General features: G+C 32.4%; 1 protein-coding gene across 1 annotated transcript; it reads left to right on the forward strand.

Annotated features, from left to right (window-relative positions):
- Positions 1-12,286: 12,286 nt before the first annotated feature.
- LOC127118426 (root phototropism protein 2) lies at positions 12,287-14,759 on the forward strand. The gene is made up of 4 exons (XM_051048629.1): positions 12,287-12,469; positions 12,570-12,639; positions 12,768-13,889; positions 13,990-14,759. Exons 1-4 carry the CDS (start codon positions 12,414-12,416, stop codon positions 14,461-14,463), a joined length of 1,722 nt encoding a protein of 573 aa, XP_050904586.1. The 5' UTR covers positions 12,287-12,413; the 3' UTR covers positions 14,464-14,759.
- The last annotated feature ends 4,325 nt before the right edge of the window (positions 14,760-19,084 follow it).

A 19,084-nucleotide genomic window follows, 5' to 3' on the forward strand; every position in this document is an offset into this window, starting at 1 on the left:
CTAACTATTTTAATAACTTTTTTTTTATTACTTACTTATAATAATAAATCCTTATATATTTTGTAAATAAAATCTAATTGACCATTTTTCTAATTGAATAATAATAATAAACCTATTAATCTAATAATTTGATATTTTCTATAACCTTTATTTATTTTGTAAATAACAAACTTAATATTTTTCATATAACTCTTTTATTTTATAATTTGTACATTAATGTATTTTAAATTCTTTTATTATTACTAATTTATTTTAAACTCATATTTTTCTAATAACTTCTAAAAAAATCTAACTTGTTTAACCTAAAATAATTTCTTTTAAAATTCTAACCCTTTTATTATCACTTTATTATTATTGTTATTTTATTATTGCTTTATTACCATTGTTTATTTATTATTTTATTATTATTTGCTTTTATCTATTCTATTTTTGCTTCATTATTTTCCTTATTTTAATTTTGTTTTATTTATAATATTAGGAACAAATGTATAGGTTGTAAATTTATTCTTTCTCGCCTGATTATTATGTATCTGTCCCATAGCCATGTAATAGTTTAGGAATTTATTTTTCTTGCTTTTATTTTTGTAAATATTTATTGCGTGGTTAGTAATTTAGGGAGTGCAAAAAACTAACTGTAAATAATTGAACTTAGAAAATTAAATTCAAGACAAATATCTGAAAAATAACACTCACACACGTAGGTCGATCTTTGATCGCCATCTATACTTCCTAGGGTATTCCTCTTGGTTGCTTTCTTTAAATGGTCAAGTCCCTCGAAAAAAAGGGGTGTCTTAAGCAAAGTCCCTTCAAACAGAAAAATCATCAAGTCCCTATAAACTTAAAAGATCAAGTCCCTACGAGGTTGCCTACGATATAATGATCTTGTCCCTTCCGTAAATATGATGATAGTCCCTACGAGTTGCTAAAGACACCCCTTATGTTGCCTTCATTGACCATACGATGACCCTACGCCCGTCCCTTAAACACATCCAAGGTAATGACTACCTATTCCTTAATAATAGGGACAGTCTTACCATTGAAAGAATATACGAGAACACGAAAGACTTAATCTAGGGTAGGTATCTCATAGTTACTTGCTCACACTTTTCATAATTACTTTTACACCTCACAATTTCTAAACTAGGCTTTGTATACACCCATACGAGGGTCATTACAAAGTACTTAAAGAAATTTTTCTAATCACACACTACACTCTTGCAAACAAACAAAGTGAGCTAAGTAACTAAGAGCCCATGGATAACCATGGATATAAAGGGTGCTAATACCTTCCCTTTGTATAACCTACCCCCCGAACTCAAAATCTTTTTAAGGTCTTTCTTGTTCTTTTATGTCCTTTCCTTTTGGATAAAATAAAAGTCGGTGGCGACTCTTGCTATCCGCAACATTTAACTAAAGTCAGTTCTCCCACCGTGTTACACTACTGTTCCTAACTATGATGCAGTTAGTGAGTAACTATTGCGCTTGGCTACACCTCATGCATTTGGTCCGGTTTCCCCTCCATCTATTGTTGCTCCGACACTAGGTGACACTACTGCCCTTGTATCTCTTGGAAACAATCAGAATCGCCTTTGAGGAGGGTCATCCAACTCCAAACCTCGTCCCAAGTGTGACCATTGTAACCGACTTGGACATACTATTGACCATTGCTGGAAGGGCAGACCTCCACGCCAGGTAAATGCAGCTCAAATTGATAACCCAAACACTATACAAACTTTACCTTCTCTTTAGATCCCTACGCCAAGCTACAAGGATTTTCTCAAGTGGTGTCAGACTAATCAGACCTCTGGTTCCACGGCTTCGGTTACACACACTGGTAATTCATCTATTTTCTTCTCTCAATCATCTCCTATTGGTCCTTGGGTCCTCGATTCTGGTGCGTCTGATCATGTTACCAGTAATAAAGGTCTTTTTTCTTCCCTCTCTACCTCTGGTTTTTTACAGAGTATAACTTCCGTAAATGGTTCTCAAACCTGATCCCAAGGGATTGGTACTGTTCAAATTTTACCATCTCTTTATGTGACTTCTGTCCTATATGTACCTAATTGCCTATTTAATTTACTGTCAATCAGTCGTTTAACTCGTTCCCTTAATTATTCTATCACCTTTACTAATAGTAATATTACTCTGTAGGATCGGAGTTCAGGACAGACGATTGGCGTCGGATGTGAGTCTCAAGGCCTCTACTACTTCTCTATGTCATCTACCACATGCTCCACCACAGATTCTCCACTCATTTAACATGCGCAGTTAGGTCATCCAGGTCTTCCTAAGCTACAAAAGTTGGTGCCTAGTCTATCTAAATTGTCCACTTTATATTGTGAGTCTTGTCAGTTAGGGAAACATACTCACAGTCACTTTCCTGATCGAGTAAATAAACGGGTTGCGTCCCCTTTTGCTTTAGTTCACTCCGATGTTTAGGGTCCCTCGTGTACCGTGTCTACTTTTGAGTCTAGATATTTTGTAACTTTTATTAATGATTTTTCACGTTGCACATGGCTATTTTTAATGAAGAACAGATCTGAATTGTTTTCTATTTTTGAACAATTTTATCGAGAAATAAGAACCAAATTTGGTTTGTCTATTCGTACATTAAGAAGTGACAATGCACGTGAATATTTATCCCAACAGTTTCAAACTTTTATGTCATCCAATGGTATTCAGCACAAAACATCTTGCCCTCATACACCCCAACAAAATGGGGTAGCCGAACGCAAAAATCGGCATCTTGTAGAAACCACTCGGATCATACTTCTACATGGTAATGTTCCTCTCCATTTTTGGGGGGATGCGGTGCTCATGGCATGTTACCTCATAAATCGCATTCCCTCATCTTTCCTTAATAATAAAATCCCTCATTCAATCCTGTTTCCAAACTCTCCTCTCCACCCAATTCCTCCTCGAGTATTCAGGTCAACGTGTTTTGTACACAATCTCTCCCCTGGTCTTGATAAACTAGCAGCTCGATCACTAAAGTGTGTCTTTCTTGGTTATCATTGTTCCCAAAAGGGTTATCATTGTTATTCTCATACTCTACAACGATACCTCATATCAGCCGATGTTACCTTCTTCGAGTCTGTTCCATATTTCGGGTCCAATCCAGTATCTCTGGAACCTCTTCAAGAAAGTACTCCCACACCTTTTCTGGAAGTTATTAATGTCCCGCCTACCATTATATCAACATCTGTCGTCCCTGTCCCTGAGGTCATACATGTCCCTTAGGTCATTACAGACTCTCTTCCGATGCCTCTGCCATCACCAGATTCGATCCTGCAACCTGAGTCTGATCTTTCGATTGCCCTTCAAAAAGGTATACGTCAAACACGAAATCCTTTTCCACGTTATATTGATTTATGTTATCATCGTCTTTCCCCTTTGTAGTATACTTGTTTCTCTTATTTGTCTTCTGTTTCTATTCCTACAACTCCAGGTGAAGCATTATCTCACCCTGAGTGGAGGCAAGCAATGATTGATGAAATGTGTGCTCTTCAAAGCAGTGGTACCTGGGAACTGGTTCCTCTACCCCCTGGGAAATCTTTAGTAGGTTGTCGTTGGCTTTATCCAGTGAAGGTTGGTCCAGATGGTAAGATTGACCGATTTAAAGCTCGCTTGGTAGCCAAAGGATACACTCAGATTTTTGGACTGGATTATAGTGATACCTTCTTGCCTGTAGCCAAGATCGCATCTGTTAGACTTCTTCTAGCCATTGCAGCCATTCGACATTGGCCTCTTCATCAACTTGACATCAAAAATGTTTTTTACATGGTGATATTGAAGAGGAAGTCTATATGGAGCAACCACCTGGATTTGTTGCTCAGGGGGAGTCATTGAATATGGTGTGTAGGTTACACAGGTCTCTTTATGGTCTTAATCAATCTCCGAGAGCTTGGTTCGGCAGATTCAGCGTTGTAGTACAACAGTTTGGTATGGTCCGTAGTGAAGATGACTATTTTTTTTTATCGTCACCCAGTATAAGGGTGTATTTATCTTATTGTGTATGTAAATGATATTGTCATAACTGGTAGTGATCAGCAGGGTATACTCCAGTTAAAACAACATCTCTCGAATCAATTTCAGACAAAAGACCTTGGTAAACTCCGCTATTTTTCTTGGGTATTGAGGTAGCCCAATCTAAAGATGGTTTGGTGATTTCTCAGCGGAAATATGCTATGGATATTTTGGAATAAACAGGTTTGTTGAATGCTAAACCAGCTGATACTCCTACGGATCCAAGTGTCAAACTACTACCCAATCAAGGGGAGCCTCTATCTGATTTAGGAAGGTATAAGAGATTGGTTGAAAATTTGAATTATCTCACAGTCACACATCCAGACATTTTATTTGCGGTTAGTGTGGTAAGTCAGTTCTTAAATTCCCCTTGTCAGGAACACATGGATGTTGTTATCCGGATTCTGAGATACATCAAATATGCTCCAGGAAAAGGTTTAGTGTATGAAGATAAATGACATACTCAGATAATTGGATACTCTGATGTTGATTGGGCAGGGTCAGCCATTGATAGACGATCCACCTCTGGGTATTGTGTACTTGTTGGAGGAAACCTTATATCCTGGAAAAGTAAGAAACAAAACGTAGTTGCAAGATCAAGCGTCGAGGCAGAGTATAAGGTCATGGAAATGGCAACATGTGAACTTATTTGGTTAAAACAGTTGCTCAAGGAACTTCAAATTGAAGAAGCAATACCAATGACACTTATTTGTGATAATCAAGTTGCATTGCACATTGCTTCAAATCCAGTCTTCAATGAAAGGACCAAACATATTGAGATAGACTATCATTTTGTTAGAGAGAAGATCGAGTCAGGTGACATCGTCACAAGCTTTGTCAACTCTAATGATCAATTGGCAGACGTGTTTACAAAATCTCTACGAAGTCCCAGAACTAATTATATATGTAACAAGCTTGGTGCATTTGACTTATATGCTCAAACTTGAGGGGGAGTGTTGATATTTGTAAATATATAGTGTTGAGAATATTTGTATATAGAATAGTCTCACATCGACTATATCATGTAATTAGTTGTAATCTCTCTATATATAATAAAGTCTTCGTAGTGCTTTTAAAGACACACGCTTTAACCTAAATGTCTCTTAGTCTCTCCTAATTCAATATATCTTATGGGTACCTTAGTACCCATACCCTTTTACCCGCATTTCTAATAAAAAATGATTGATTAATTATAATTTATCATATTATTTTGAATTTTAACAACATTTAATTTTTTTTGAGATTTTTATTGTTGAGATAAGAAATAAACAAACGTTTTTATATTAAAATGTGCAAAAATTTAATAGTGATGTATTTAATAAAATTGTTAGACTAACATGTGTACGTAATAATGAAAATAAAAATAAATAAATATATATAATGCTGGTATGAGGCGGGTTGGGTACGAATGTACTCGCACCCTCACCCATACCCGCTTATTTTAATCAGTAATTGTATGTGCCCGTATCCATTTTGCAGGTTTTTGCCCTACCCATTGTAGGTAATTTTTGCGGGTACCCACTGAGGATGGGTATAGTTGCCATCCCTGAGAGAGAGAGTGTTCCAACTCAAGTCTCTTCACATTCCCATGAAGTATTAGTTGAATCTGACAAGTGTAGTAAATGCGATGTTTTAAAAAAAAATAAAAATGATTTATAAAACTCGCTTAAAGTTTTACTAAAGGAAGAGACAATTTAAATCTTTTTCTTGGAAATTAAAGAGCTTCGTACAATAAGGTCGGCTTAAGTTATGAACCTAAAAAAAATGTTAAAAAATTTGATATAATTTTCCATGATCATAAAACTTCTAAATGTAAAACTCTTAAATATAATTATTGGAATATAAATGACCATAATGCCTTAGAGGCCAATAGTTTTCATATTTATATTGAATTATTTTATTAATAATAAAATACAATTCTTTGTTATGTTTGTTTTTTCAAAAATAATAAAACGTCTCTAGAATAGTTGGTTCATTTAATAAAATATTAAGTGTGACTTAATTCTGAGATCCCATTAAACATACGAATATTACTATTAAAGTATCCATGGTTATGCTATATTGTGAAATGTGATAACATTAATGAAGGAGAAGAGTGATCCATAACGCATCGGAATTTAAAATTTCTCCTTTAGTGATCCTTACGAATGGGCATGATTAGTGATAGAATTGTTACCTCTTGTGGCGATTGTAACCTTTGATGCAGATCTACGGAGCGGTCACAGACGTTGAACGATGACAACGCCTCTACTCAGTCCACACGAACGGATTCCTTCAATCTCAGTGCTAGCTGCTACGAATGAAAGCTTTGAGTGAGAGAGAGAGAGAGAGAGAGAGAAACGAAATTGCAACTGCACAAATGCTTCTACACAAGGGTTCTATTTATAGAACCATTTGTGTGGGCTGCAAGCTAAAAAGCCCACTCAAGTGTATGTGACCCATATCTTATAATATGCCAAAATCACTCATATCTTATAATATGCCAAAATCACTTAAGCGCGTGGTACCTTGCCATATTTTGTATTCTACTTAAGTACACCGTACTTTACGATATTCTACAATTCACTTAAGTGCATCGTACATTACGGTATTCCTTAGTTACTCTATCTCTCATCAATACGTCCTTTTGTGTGTGACCCTGTAGGTTTTCGCGGCATTGACAATTATATTAAATCACGTATTTAACATAATAAACAGTGAGCGGTATCTAGCAACACAACACTGCTACCCAAGACACGAAAATGTCATGTGATCTGACAAATCCTTTTGTGATAATACTTATGTATACAATTATCCTTTTGCCCTTATGTCTATATTGAACACAAGGCATAGACCGTGTCATCCTTGTCCAGTTCAATATTGGGCCCATAGACATTTATCCTGTTACGCAGGATGAGAAAATTCCATCTAGGTCACTCATGTCCCTTAGCATGCTTCGTGGAGTACCCATCAACTGTCTTTATGGTCATATAGTTACGGACAATGTTTGATCAGCAATAAGGCACTCGACTCTACATCTAGGGTCCATAGTGATTTCAGATCGAAGGGTGGTATACACCATTATCACCATGAGAATAACTTATGACACTTTGCATGATATTCTATATAGTATTCTCATAGCGGGTCAATCCAGTATAAATATTACTCTTAGTATTCATACCTATGTTTAAGACTTGATAACTCCTTATCCATAATCCATGAGATGTGATCATCAGTCTATATACATAATAGTCTTAATGCTTTAATGTTATCCTACTTCACAATAAAGCTAGACTATGGATACTTTAAGAATAATGTCCTTATGTTTAATGTGATCTCATGATTAAGTCACACTTGACACATTAAACAGACTAGCTATTCTAGGGACTTTATTAAACAAACATAATAAAGAAAAAACCTTTTATTATTAATAAATAATTCGATACAATTACCAAAAGTATTGGCCTCTAGGGCTTACACCAACAATTAAAGCATTGAGACTATTATATGGATAGGTTGATGATCACATCTCATGGATAAATAATTATCAAGTCTTCACATGGATATAAATGTTAGGAGTAAGATGAAAATAGGTTGGGCCGAACTAAACTTTGTCAAGCCTGAGTCTGACCTACTAAAAAAATTCAAAGCCTAAGTTGTCTTGTAGCCTATCATAGACTTAGTTTTACGCCTGAGCCTAGCCTTTTCGAATGCATGATCGGCCTACTAGCCTACTTAATTTGAATATTTGTAAATAAGCAATTCAAATAATGTTAAATAGTCTAACAAATTAAAAGATCAATGAGACTAAATATTTGTTTCTAATGAATCATTCGAGTTTACCTATTAGTATAAGTTTTGTGATACTATTTATTTGAGATAACTTATGAAAATAACTTATGAAAATAACTTATAACATTGTTCATAAGATTTTTTCAACTTTATTTTCATAAGTTTTTCAAGATAACTAAGTTTTATTTTTGTATTTTAATTCAAAATACAAAATATAATAATATAATAATAAAGTTATTAATGTTTATCTAAATAGGTCGGTCTGATAGATTTTAAACGATTTTTTATGGTTTGTGACCTAACCTTTTTAGCTAAATAAACTTATAAAAGAATATAGATTTTTTTATTTAAAAAAGCATACACTGACTTAGGTCTATGCAGGCAGGGATGAAGTCATAGATTTTTAATTGTGGAGACGAATATTAATATTTAAATTTGTAGTATAATATAACTATCATTTTAAAAAAAAAAACATAAATATATAATAAAAAAAATTATGCAATTTATCTTTAAAAGATATTGAACAATTTTGTTACAATTTTATTTATGTAATTTTTCAACTTTTATTATAAAAAAAAATATTTTTCAGTCCACCTCTATCTCTATATATAAGTAATTAATAATGTTTTTAGTAGTCATCCGTAATCTTGTAACGAAATCTTAGAATTTAAACAAAAATAAAACAAATTTTATTTTTATAAATTTTAGAAAAAAATATTTTAAAATTAAACACAATATTAATTTGATTTTATTTTGTTTAACATATTTTAATTTTTAAATTGACATTCAAAATAAATATTTATTTAGGTAATTGATGACTTATATTATTTTAGTTAAATATTTATTTATTAATTATCTAGATATAGAGTTCATTACTTTATTGCAAATCAAACATTGTCTATTGTCTGTAATAGGATGACCATAAAAATGGTTAATGGGTACTCCACAAATAATGCTTAAGGACATGATTGACCTAGGTGGAATTTGTTCATCCTACATAACATGATATATGTTTAAAGGTCCAATATTAAACTGGATAAGGGTGACATAGTCTATATGTTGTGTTTATTATATACACGATGACAAAAGGATAATTGTACACAATCATTATCACAAAAAGATTTTGTCATATCACATAACATTTTTGTGATTTTGGAAGCAGTGATATGTTGTTAGATATTATTCACTATTTATTATATTAAATGTGTGATTTAGTATAACTCAACGTCACGAGAACCTACATGGTCACAAATATAAGAACATATTGACAAAAGATAAAATAAAAGAGATTTAAGTTGTCTCTTCCTTTAGAGAATCTTTCAAACAATTTTTATAAATATTTATTTTTATTATTCAAAACATCGCATTTACTATATGGAAAGAATGTCTCTCACACACACTCAAATTGCAGTTGCAGACATCGATGCGATAACATATGTTGCGTTTACGATCAATGTAATTGTTGCGATGCTTATTACGACTTGGATTCTTAATGAAAGATATTTGAAATACACATTTCATAACATTTAAAGAAGATTGAGATTTGTGATTATAATTTTATTTTTATTTTTAAAGAAAAGAATTGAATGAATATATATATATATATATATATATATATATATATATATATATATATATATATATATATATATATATATATATATTATATATATATATATATATATATATATATATATATATATATATATGAAATTGATTGTGGTATTGATGCAGTTGAATTAGTAATTTTAATTCACACCACGATTACAATTCAATACTATTGTAAAAGCAACCACATTACTAATATTGCGTAACAATTGCAGATACAATTTGAAATTATGCAAAGTACTTGTCAATTGAATAACATTAATCAAATAATCTATTAAATATCTTCGAGTGTTTGTTTAGTATTCCCATAGATTTCAACTTTAGAAAAGTTTCGTGAGACCTTGAATAAGAAATTGAAATTAATTTCATTTGAGTAGTGATTTTTTTTTAAGGGAATCTATTTATCCGTAAATTACTGTCGAATATATGTGTTAATATCCTTTTTAATATAATTTAATCAAAAAAAAGAAAATAAGAATATATATTATAGACGATTTTGCACAACCTAAAAAAACAACCATAATATATTTGAATTATAAATTTTGTTTCGATAACCATTCCTTTAAATAGGGATCGAGCTACACGGAAGAAAGGTTATGCCCTCACTATAATTATCATTATTTAAAGTTGTTACTTATATATTAAATGTAATAAAAACAGGAAAAAAAGGTTATATAAAATAAATGTTTTTAATAAAATAATAAATGACTCACTTTTACTTTTTTATTCTTATTAACTCTCTTTCACTCTTTCCAAACACACAAAAACTACATAATGTCTTTTTGCTGGTATGTTTTAAACTTAGACGTAAGTTTTTCTAACATTCAACACTCGAATTTAGAACTATAATTCAACTTTTTCACATGATTTTGTCTTCAAATGTATTATAGACTTAGGTTTGCTTGCCTAGAAACTTATCCAAACATATTCTTAGGTTCGGTTTGGTTAAAATGCCGTTGATTGATAAATTAACTTATAGTTTATAATTGATGATTGATAATTTATAATTTATAATTGATGGTTGATGACTAATAACTGATATTGAATGATGATTATTGAATGATGGTTGATGACTAATAACTGATAAATTAATTGAAATGTTTGATAAAACTAATTTATAAATATAAAATAACATAAAAAATATTTAATACAAAATTATTTTATTTTAAATTTAAATAAATTATAAATAATACAAATGATATTTTATTAAAATAATAAAGATAAAAGTGGAAAAAAAATGATAAGCTATAAACTCTAAGTTAAAATATCCATAAATTAGGGGAATCTATTTATCCGTAAATTAACTCTCAAATATATGTATGAATATCCTTTTTAATATAACTTAATCAAGAAAAAGTATAAGAGTATCAGTTATAGACGGTTTCGCACAACCTAAAAAAACAACCCATAATATATTTGAATTATAAATTTTGTTTACTTTGGACTCGATAACTATTCCTTTAAACAGGGATGGAGCTACTCGGAAGAAAGGTTATGCCCTCACTATAATTATCATTATTTATGTTTTAATGTTGTTACTTATATATTAAATGTAATAAAAATAGGAAAAAAAGGTATATAAAATAAATGTTTTTAATAAAATAATAAATAACTCACTTTTCCTTTTCTATTTTTATTAACTCTCTTTCACTCTTTCCAAACACACACAAACTACTTAACGCCTTTTTGCTGTTACGTTATAAGTAGCCTAGACGTAAGTTTTTCTAACACTCAACACTCGAATTTAGAGTTATAATTCAACTTTTTCACATAATTTTGTCTTGAAATGTATTATAGACTTAGGTTTGCTTGCTTAGAAGTTTGTCCAAATATATTCTTAGGTTCAGTTTGGTTAAAACGTGGTTGACTGATAAATTCGTTGATAGTTTATAGTTGATGATTGATAACTTATAGTTTATAATTAATGGTTGATGACTAATAACTGATAAATTAATTGAATGATGGTTGATGACTAATAACTATAAATTAATTGAAGTGTTTGATAAAACTAATTTATAAATGTAAAATAACATAAAAAATATTTAATACAAAATTATTTTATTTTAAATTAAAATAAATTATAAATAATATAAATGAATTTTTATTAAAATAATAAGAATAAAAGTGAAAGAAAAAATAATAAGCTATAAACTATAATTTAAAATAACATCTGAAAAATAAATTATAAACTTATAATAAAAATCTGTTATATATATATATATATATATATATATATATATATATATATATATATATATATATATATATATATATATATATATATATATATATATATATATATATATATATATATATATATATATATATATATATATATATATATATATATATATATATATATATATATATATATATATATATATATATATATATATATATATATATATATATATATATATATATATATATATATATACTTCACTAGTCAAAATTTCGGACTCCCTTCCTACTATCTCTAAACTAATTTTTCATGGTGAAAAATATTTCTGCTATATTAAAATCTTAACTAAATTCTTTTTTTCATTAAAAAAATTTAATTCAAATCTCTAAGGTTAGAAACATAAAATGAAGATTGATGTAAACGTCAAGGACAAGATAAACACCAGGAGACCCATGAAGCCAATTACTATCAATGTTGAATTGAAACATCCCTAAACAAGTGGAAGCAACTAGTAGAGATTAGAGCAAGCGATAAGTGACCTAAAACAAGTGTATTACTAGCTTAAAAAGAAAATCACTTTCCTAAAAGCAGATAGCAATTATTAATAGATAAGGAAACATATCAACTTTATGCCTTGGACCACAGTGACAAACTTACATGTCAAAGACAAAAAACATTAATTCGTAACAATGAAGTTAATCTACCGAGGTTCTAAAGTCCAAATCTTCTATTATAACAACCCACCATCACCACGTAAACTAGTAGCACCCATTTTCTCAGAACCCAAGACATATTCAGACCAAAAGGAAACCAACTACATCAGCTCATGGATAATCCTACTCCCAGTAGACTCTCCCTTGCCATGGAGAGAACAGGGCAATGGTAATCAGCACTATCCTCCTCTTTTCCTCCTCTTTCAAACCCATAATTTTTTTTTTGCGAGTACAATTTTATAATCAATTTATGACTTGAATTATTTCAGGGTTTTCTCTCAAGAAATCCCAAGTGATGTTATAGTTACAGTTGGAGAAGCCTCTTATTCTCTCCATAAGGTACCCAAAAAATTCATTTTCAATGTCAATAATTATTGTTTTTTTTTTCTTTTTTCTATATGGTTTTGTGCATATGAAATTGATAAATTCAATATTTAACTAATGAAATCGAAATTAACATTTAACAGTTCATGCTGGTGGCAAAGAGCAATTATATCAGAAAGATGATGATGGAATCAAACGAGAGTGAACTCACCAGTTTAGACCTCTCGGAAATACCCGGCGGTCAAGAAGCTTTTGAGAAAGCAGCGAAATTCTGTTACGGCGTCAACTTCGAGATAACAGTCAACAACGTGGCTCCTTTGCACTGTGCCGCCGTGTTCCTCCAGATGACTGACGAGTATTGCGACGGTAACCTCGCAGGAAGAACAGAAGGTTTTCTCACTCAGGTTGCACTCACAACTCTGACCGGCGCAGTCATGGTTTTAAAGTCTTGCCGTCAGCTTCTACCTGTCGCCGACGAATTAAACATTGTCAAACGCTGTGTTGACGTAGTCAGCTTAAAGGTGTGCAATGAAACAAACTTCCCCAGCCGCTCACCACCGAATTGGTGGACGGAGGAGCTCGCTGTCCTTGATGTTGATTCATTCGGGAAAGTGATCAACGCCATGAAACAACGAGGCGCCAAGTGCCTAACACTAGCCGGAGCGTTGATTACGTACATAGAACGCACCCTACGTGAGCTTGTACGTGATCAATCCGGCGGAGGCAGTGGAAAAATCCAGCCATCAGATCCAACCGACTCCGATTCAGAACTAAGAACCGAACAACGTGAGACTCTACAGTCCATTGTCCCTCTCTTTCCATCAGAGAAAGCCGCTTTTCCAATCAACTTCCTCTGCTCCCTTCTCCGTTGCGCGATCTACCTCCGCGCCTCAAGTACTTGCAAACGCGAACTCGAGAAACGAATCTCCGAAATTCTTGAACACGTTACAATTAACGATCTCCTAGTTCTCTCATTCACCTACGACGGCGAGAGGCTTCTAGATCTTGACAGCATTCGTAGAATCATTTCCAGTTTCGTGGAAAAAGAAAAAAGCACCACAGTATTCAGCGCAGGTATCACCTACGGAGAAAACTGCTCCGCCGCTATGCTACGCGTGGCAAAAACTGTCGACGCGTATCTCGCCGAAATTGCATCCTACGCCGAACTCACCATTTCAAAGTTTAACGGAATCGCTATTCTCATTCCAAAAGGCGCGCGAAAACTCGACGATGACCTTTACCGCGCCGTCGATATCTACCTTAAGGTATGAAAACTGAATAACCATATACAAAACGACGCCGTCTAAAATAACTACTATAACCGTAAGATTTTAATCTAACGCATTGGCGCGTGTGTTAATGCAGGTGCACCCGAATCTCGATGAGTTAGAGAAGGAGAAAGTGTGCAGCGTAATGGACGCGCTGAAGCTCTCATACGAGGCGCGTGTACACGCGTCTCAGAATAAACGGTTACCGGTTCAGATCGTGCTGCATGCGTTGTATTACGATCAGTTAAAGATAAGAAGCGGCGCGGCGGAGGAACGTGACGCGACGGCGGAAAGAAATCAGTTACAAACGGACGTAACGTTGGTGAGAGAGAACGAGGAGTTACGTACTGAGCTGATTAGGATGAAAATGTACGTTTCCGATTTGCAAAAGAATGGAACGACGTCGTCTTCTGGAACTAAAAAGGAAGTGAAAAAATCTACGTTTTTCTCTTCAGTATCCAAGAAACTGGGCAAGCTGAACCCGTTTAAGAACGGGTCTAAAGATACGTCCAATATTGAAGATGCGGTGGATTTGACAAAGCCCAGAAGGAGAAGGTTCTCCATTTCGTAAATTATTATTTTATTTTTGTGGGAAGTGGAAAATTTTAAATTTTAAATTAATATATAGTATTTTATACTATTTAGTTCCTTTAACTAGTTTTTACTAGAGAATGTTTAGCATTAGTCTCTTTTTAATTTGTTTGTATTTGTGTGTGTAGCAAATCCTATAAAATGCTATCTGTATTTATATACGCTTTCTGTTTTTCATGCATCTATGTTGTTAGTGTGCCTCAGAAAAAATGTGAATATATATGTCTTCATGCGTCTTGCAATTGCAAATATGAATGATATGATTGTTTTTTTAAACATTTGTGTACCATTCGGGTGTTTCTTAGACTTGCTCGGCCAAAAGTAACACGAGCTCCTCCAAGAGGAATTTAACATTTAAGCGGACTAGTACATGACAAAGGTGCGACAAAGACCTTTCCACTACAAGATATCCACAAACATAACAATTTTGAGCAATTATCAGAATATTCTAACATGTTCTGTTAGGATGCTAAAAATAAGATTAATTCTACATTATGAAATATAAAAATAAAATTAAGAGTGAGATAAAACTATACTAATAAAATTTCTTTGATTTTGATTCCTAAAATAACACATTACATCTTATTATATAAAATTCTAAAATCATCATAATCATCTAGACACAATCCTAATAAAAATCTTCTAGAATATAATATTAACTAATATGTTAAAATAAATAATTAAAAGATCTAATTAGTAATTATTAATACTCTCTATCAATATTATCCTATCCAAACAAAATCTTGTTCTAAAGGTGATTCTTTTTATATAATATTTTTAAATAATCACAATTTTAAAGTATTTATTATTGTAGTTATTTAAGAAAAAAAATAATCAAGATATCATTTGTTAAGACGTATGCGTTGATCAAATTGTACCCTGTCGTTATTATGAGTGATGTATAATACATTGATTAAGTTGTATTCCTTATTTTTTTTACATGCATGCCTCACTGGTGTATGTTCCTACATTTTACATGTATGCGTCAATTGTATTGGTGCATGCTATCACATTTTATATATATGCGTCAATTGAAGTGACGTATGTTCTTACATTTTACATACATGCGACAATTTCAATGACTTGTACTCTCACATTTAATATAAAATATGATTATTTTGATAAATAAATTGAAAATAGAGTTATTTTAATATATAATTTTAAAAAATAGTTATTTAAAAAATCCTTCAAAATTTGTAATAGATTGAAAATTATCCCAAGAAGAATTTGCTGACATGGCATGTGAGTGTGGAAAGTTAGACTTGTATGTTATAATTAAATGGAAGGAAATGCGGTTGAATTTAAAAGACATGCATTTTGAGGGGTGGAAGACAAAAAGATGGATGAGATTTATACTGATATTGACAAATAAAGGACAATGATTATTGTGTAGTGGTATGATAAAACAGTGGGGGGATTTTAGTTGGGAGAGAGGATTAACAAGCCTAGCACATGCATTAAGTCCATGTGGTTTTTGATGGGTGGTTTTTAGAAAAAAAATGTGGGTTGGTTTTGCTAAAGAGAGAATGGTTGGCAAGGCTAAGAGACACGTGCTGGTCTAGTGTGGTGTATGATGAAGGATAATTTTTTTTTAACCGTCTTTTTTTTTTTAAAGAAATTGTTTCTTTTTAATTGTCATTTACAAAATTCAATATATTATTAATTATATTTTGTTAAAATTATCCTTAAATAATTATTAGAGAGAGGGAAAAAGTAAAATGAATATAATAAATAATTAAGAGTATTATAAATAAAAGAAGAATTATTGTTAAAAAAGTAACAATAATAATTAACTTTATTAATATAGGTAAAAAGTTAAAAAATGATACTTAAAAAGAAATAGAGGGAGTAAATGATTTTAATGGTGGTTGGAGACGTGGAGTGGTGAATGGTGGTGAATTTGATGGTTTTAACCATGGTTGTTGTAAATTCAATGGCTTTTTTGGTGGCCCTAAAAAATGTTTTTATGAAGAAAAAAACATGTTTGTTTTTGTGTTTTAAAAATGTATTTGAAAAAACACGCTCTTTCAAACTCTTTAAAATCTTTATGTGATTTATAAAGTTTTTGAAATGATTTTTTCATCTCATTTTTAAAATTTCTTAAAACCTTCAAAAATTATAGAAAATGATTTATGTAGATCTGATGTTGGTGATGTTGAGAAACTAGTGATTGATTGTGGATGTGGAGAGAAAATTATATTTCGTTGGTGATAGTTGTATGAAGCATATGGGTTGAGTGGAGGTGGTGTGTAGCATGGTTAAAACCTAAATTTGATGATGTGGTTGGAAGAATGATGGTGGAATAAAATGAAGGAGTATAGGAGGAATAGGTTGGAGGAATGCTCCATTGATGAGAGAGGTTGGTGGAATAGGTTGGAGGAATGCTTCATGGTTGACAGGGGCTGGTGGGATAGGTTGGAGGAATACTCCATGGCCGAAATGGGGGTGTGAAGTTGGAATATTCCATAGGAGAGTTTTAGTGTAAGAATGAGAGCATCGATAATAAAAAACTAAAATCATAAACTAAAAAAACATTAAAACTAACAAAATATAATAATAAAAGATATATTTGATTTTTTTGATTTGATTCCTAAATTATAACATTACATTTTAATATATAAAACTCTAAATTCGTGGTAGCCATCATGTGACACAATCCTAAACAAACTTTTAGAATATAATCCTAACTAATATAATAAAATGATAATTAAAAAATCTAATTAATACTGTAATTATTAATTCTCTATCTTATGCTATACAATAATAATCAAATAATTGACTATTAATGCCCATTATACTGATTAATAGTATTAGCATGTAAGATTTTGTCTTGGATTAGGCAGAGAGGAATGCGTATAAAGGAAAATACCTAGCAAATCAAAAGGGACGAGATAACTCTTATATAGAAAACTATTCATTGTGGCTCTTACAGACTAACGTCGGTAGAGTTATCAACTAGTGTTCTTTGTGTGAACATTTGACGCTCACCATGAGACTCTAGTAAAATTTGCTTGAGCCACACAATTTTTTTAAAGGATTCCGCCTTACACTAGGAGAATGATGGCAAACATGTTGAAGGATTCCACCTTACACTGGTACATGAGGCTACCGAGGTTCTTAGTGACAAGTTATCAATATTTATGTAGGAGAATGATACACCATTTTTCTGCCAATAAGTACATAAAGATGTCGACCACAAGTCTCTTCAACGTCCTCCAAGGGCATGGCGAGTCACTGCAAGAATATCTGGATCGTTTCAACAAAGAAACCATCAAATTTACCCATCCTAATCAAAATATTTTGTATGGGCTTTCCAGAATGACCTCAAGGTCCAACACTCCAATGAATCCCTAACCCAGAAGTCGACATCGACGATAGAGGAGATCATGGCACTGGCAGAGTGTTACATTAAATGTGAGGAAAGTAACACAGAAATAGGACAGGGAATGCAAAGGAGATGGAGTCTCAAAACCAGATACATGTGGGTAAAGAAAATTTTGAGATCAAACACCTACTTAAGGAAAATCATTGTTCAAACTCGATAAAAAAACCATATGAGTATTTAACCTCACTTAATACAAAGTGTGAGAGGGCGACCGGGGCGCGAAAACAAGAAGATCACCACATAATGAAACCCATGGGAGAACCCCCCCCCCCCCCCCCCCCCCCCCCGACCAAGAGGGCCCAAAGTGTTCAGGAAGAACAAGGATGCAATGTGGCACACCATACATTGAATACTATAGTTGGTGAATTTGTAGGCGGTGGCAAATCTGGCTCGTTCAGAAATATGTATGTATGACAGTTAATGCACATCGTCAGTGCTCCTCCTACCAAATCAAGAGTCATGGTCCTGAAGGTAAGTTTCTCTTATAGATATGTTTAGGGTATTATCCCATATGAAGACGAACCATTGGTGATTAACCTACAAATCAACGTCTAGAATGTGGAAAGAGTATAGATTGATCCTGGCAGTTCTGTGGATATCCTTTATTGGGAGGCTTTGCAAGGATTTATGTTAGATCCTTAAATCCTTCAATTATTCAAAGGATCATTAGTATGATTCTCAAGAAAGAAAGTGCAACGCCTAGGATACGTCACCATTTAGACCACCTTCTTGATGGATGGGAGTGTGAAAACAACAAAAGTACAATACATTGTGATAAATGCCCATTCCTCCTATAATATCATCATGGGCAGGACGACCTTCAATGCTTTAGAGGCGGTTATGTCAACATTGTATCTGATTAGTAAGTATCCACTAAGTAAAGGGTGAATTATGGTAATAAAATGGAAACTAGGAATTAGTGAGGCAATGCTAATGAGATCGTCTAAAGCTGAAGAAGAGAACTAACATGGAGTTCATCCTAGATGCACACAAAATCCATTATGTTGACCTATATCCTCGGGGTGAGCCTCCTCTTTTGGAGGAGCTAAGGAATGTCCAAATAAACATTGAAGAATACTAGATTACCCAAATTGGAACGAAACTTCCATAGCACTAAGAAGTTGGGATTGTACATCTATTATGAGAAAATGTAAATATATTTTTCTGGGCACTCACAGACATGCATGAGATTGATCCAGATTTCATTTGCCACTAG

This window comes from Lathyrus oleraceus, chromosome 2 (genome assembly GCF_024323335.1).
Source record: "Lathyrus oleraceus cultivar Zhongwan6 chromosome 2, CAAS_Psat_ZW6_1.0, whole genome shotgun sequence".
Taxonomy (NCBI): Eukaryota; Viridiplantae; Streptophyta; class Magnoliopsida; order Fabales; family Fabaceae; genus Lathyrus; species Lathyrus oleraceus.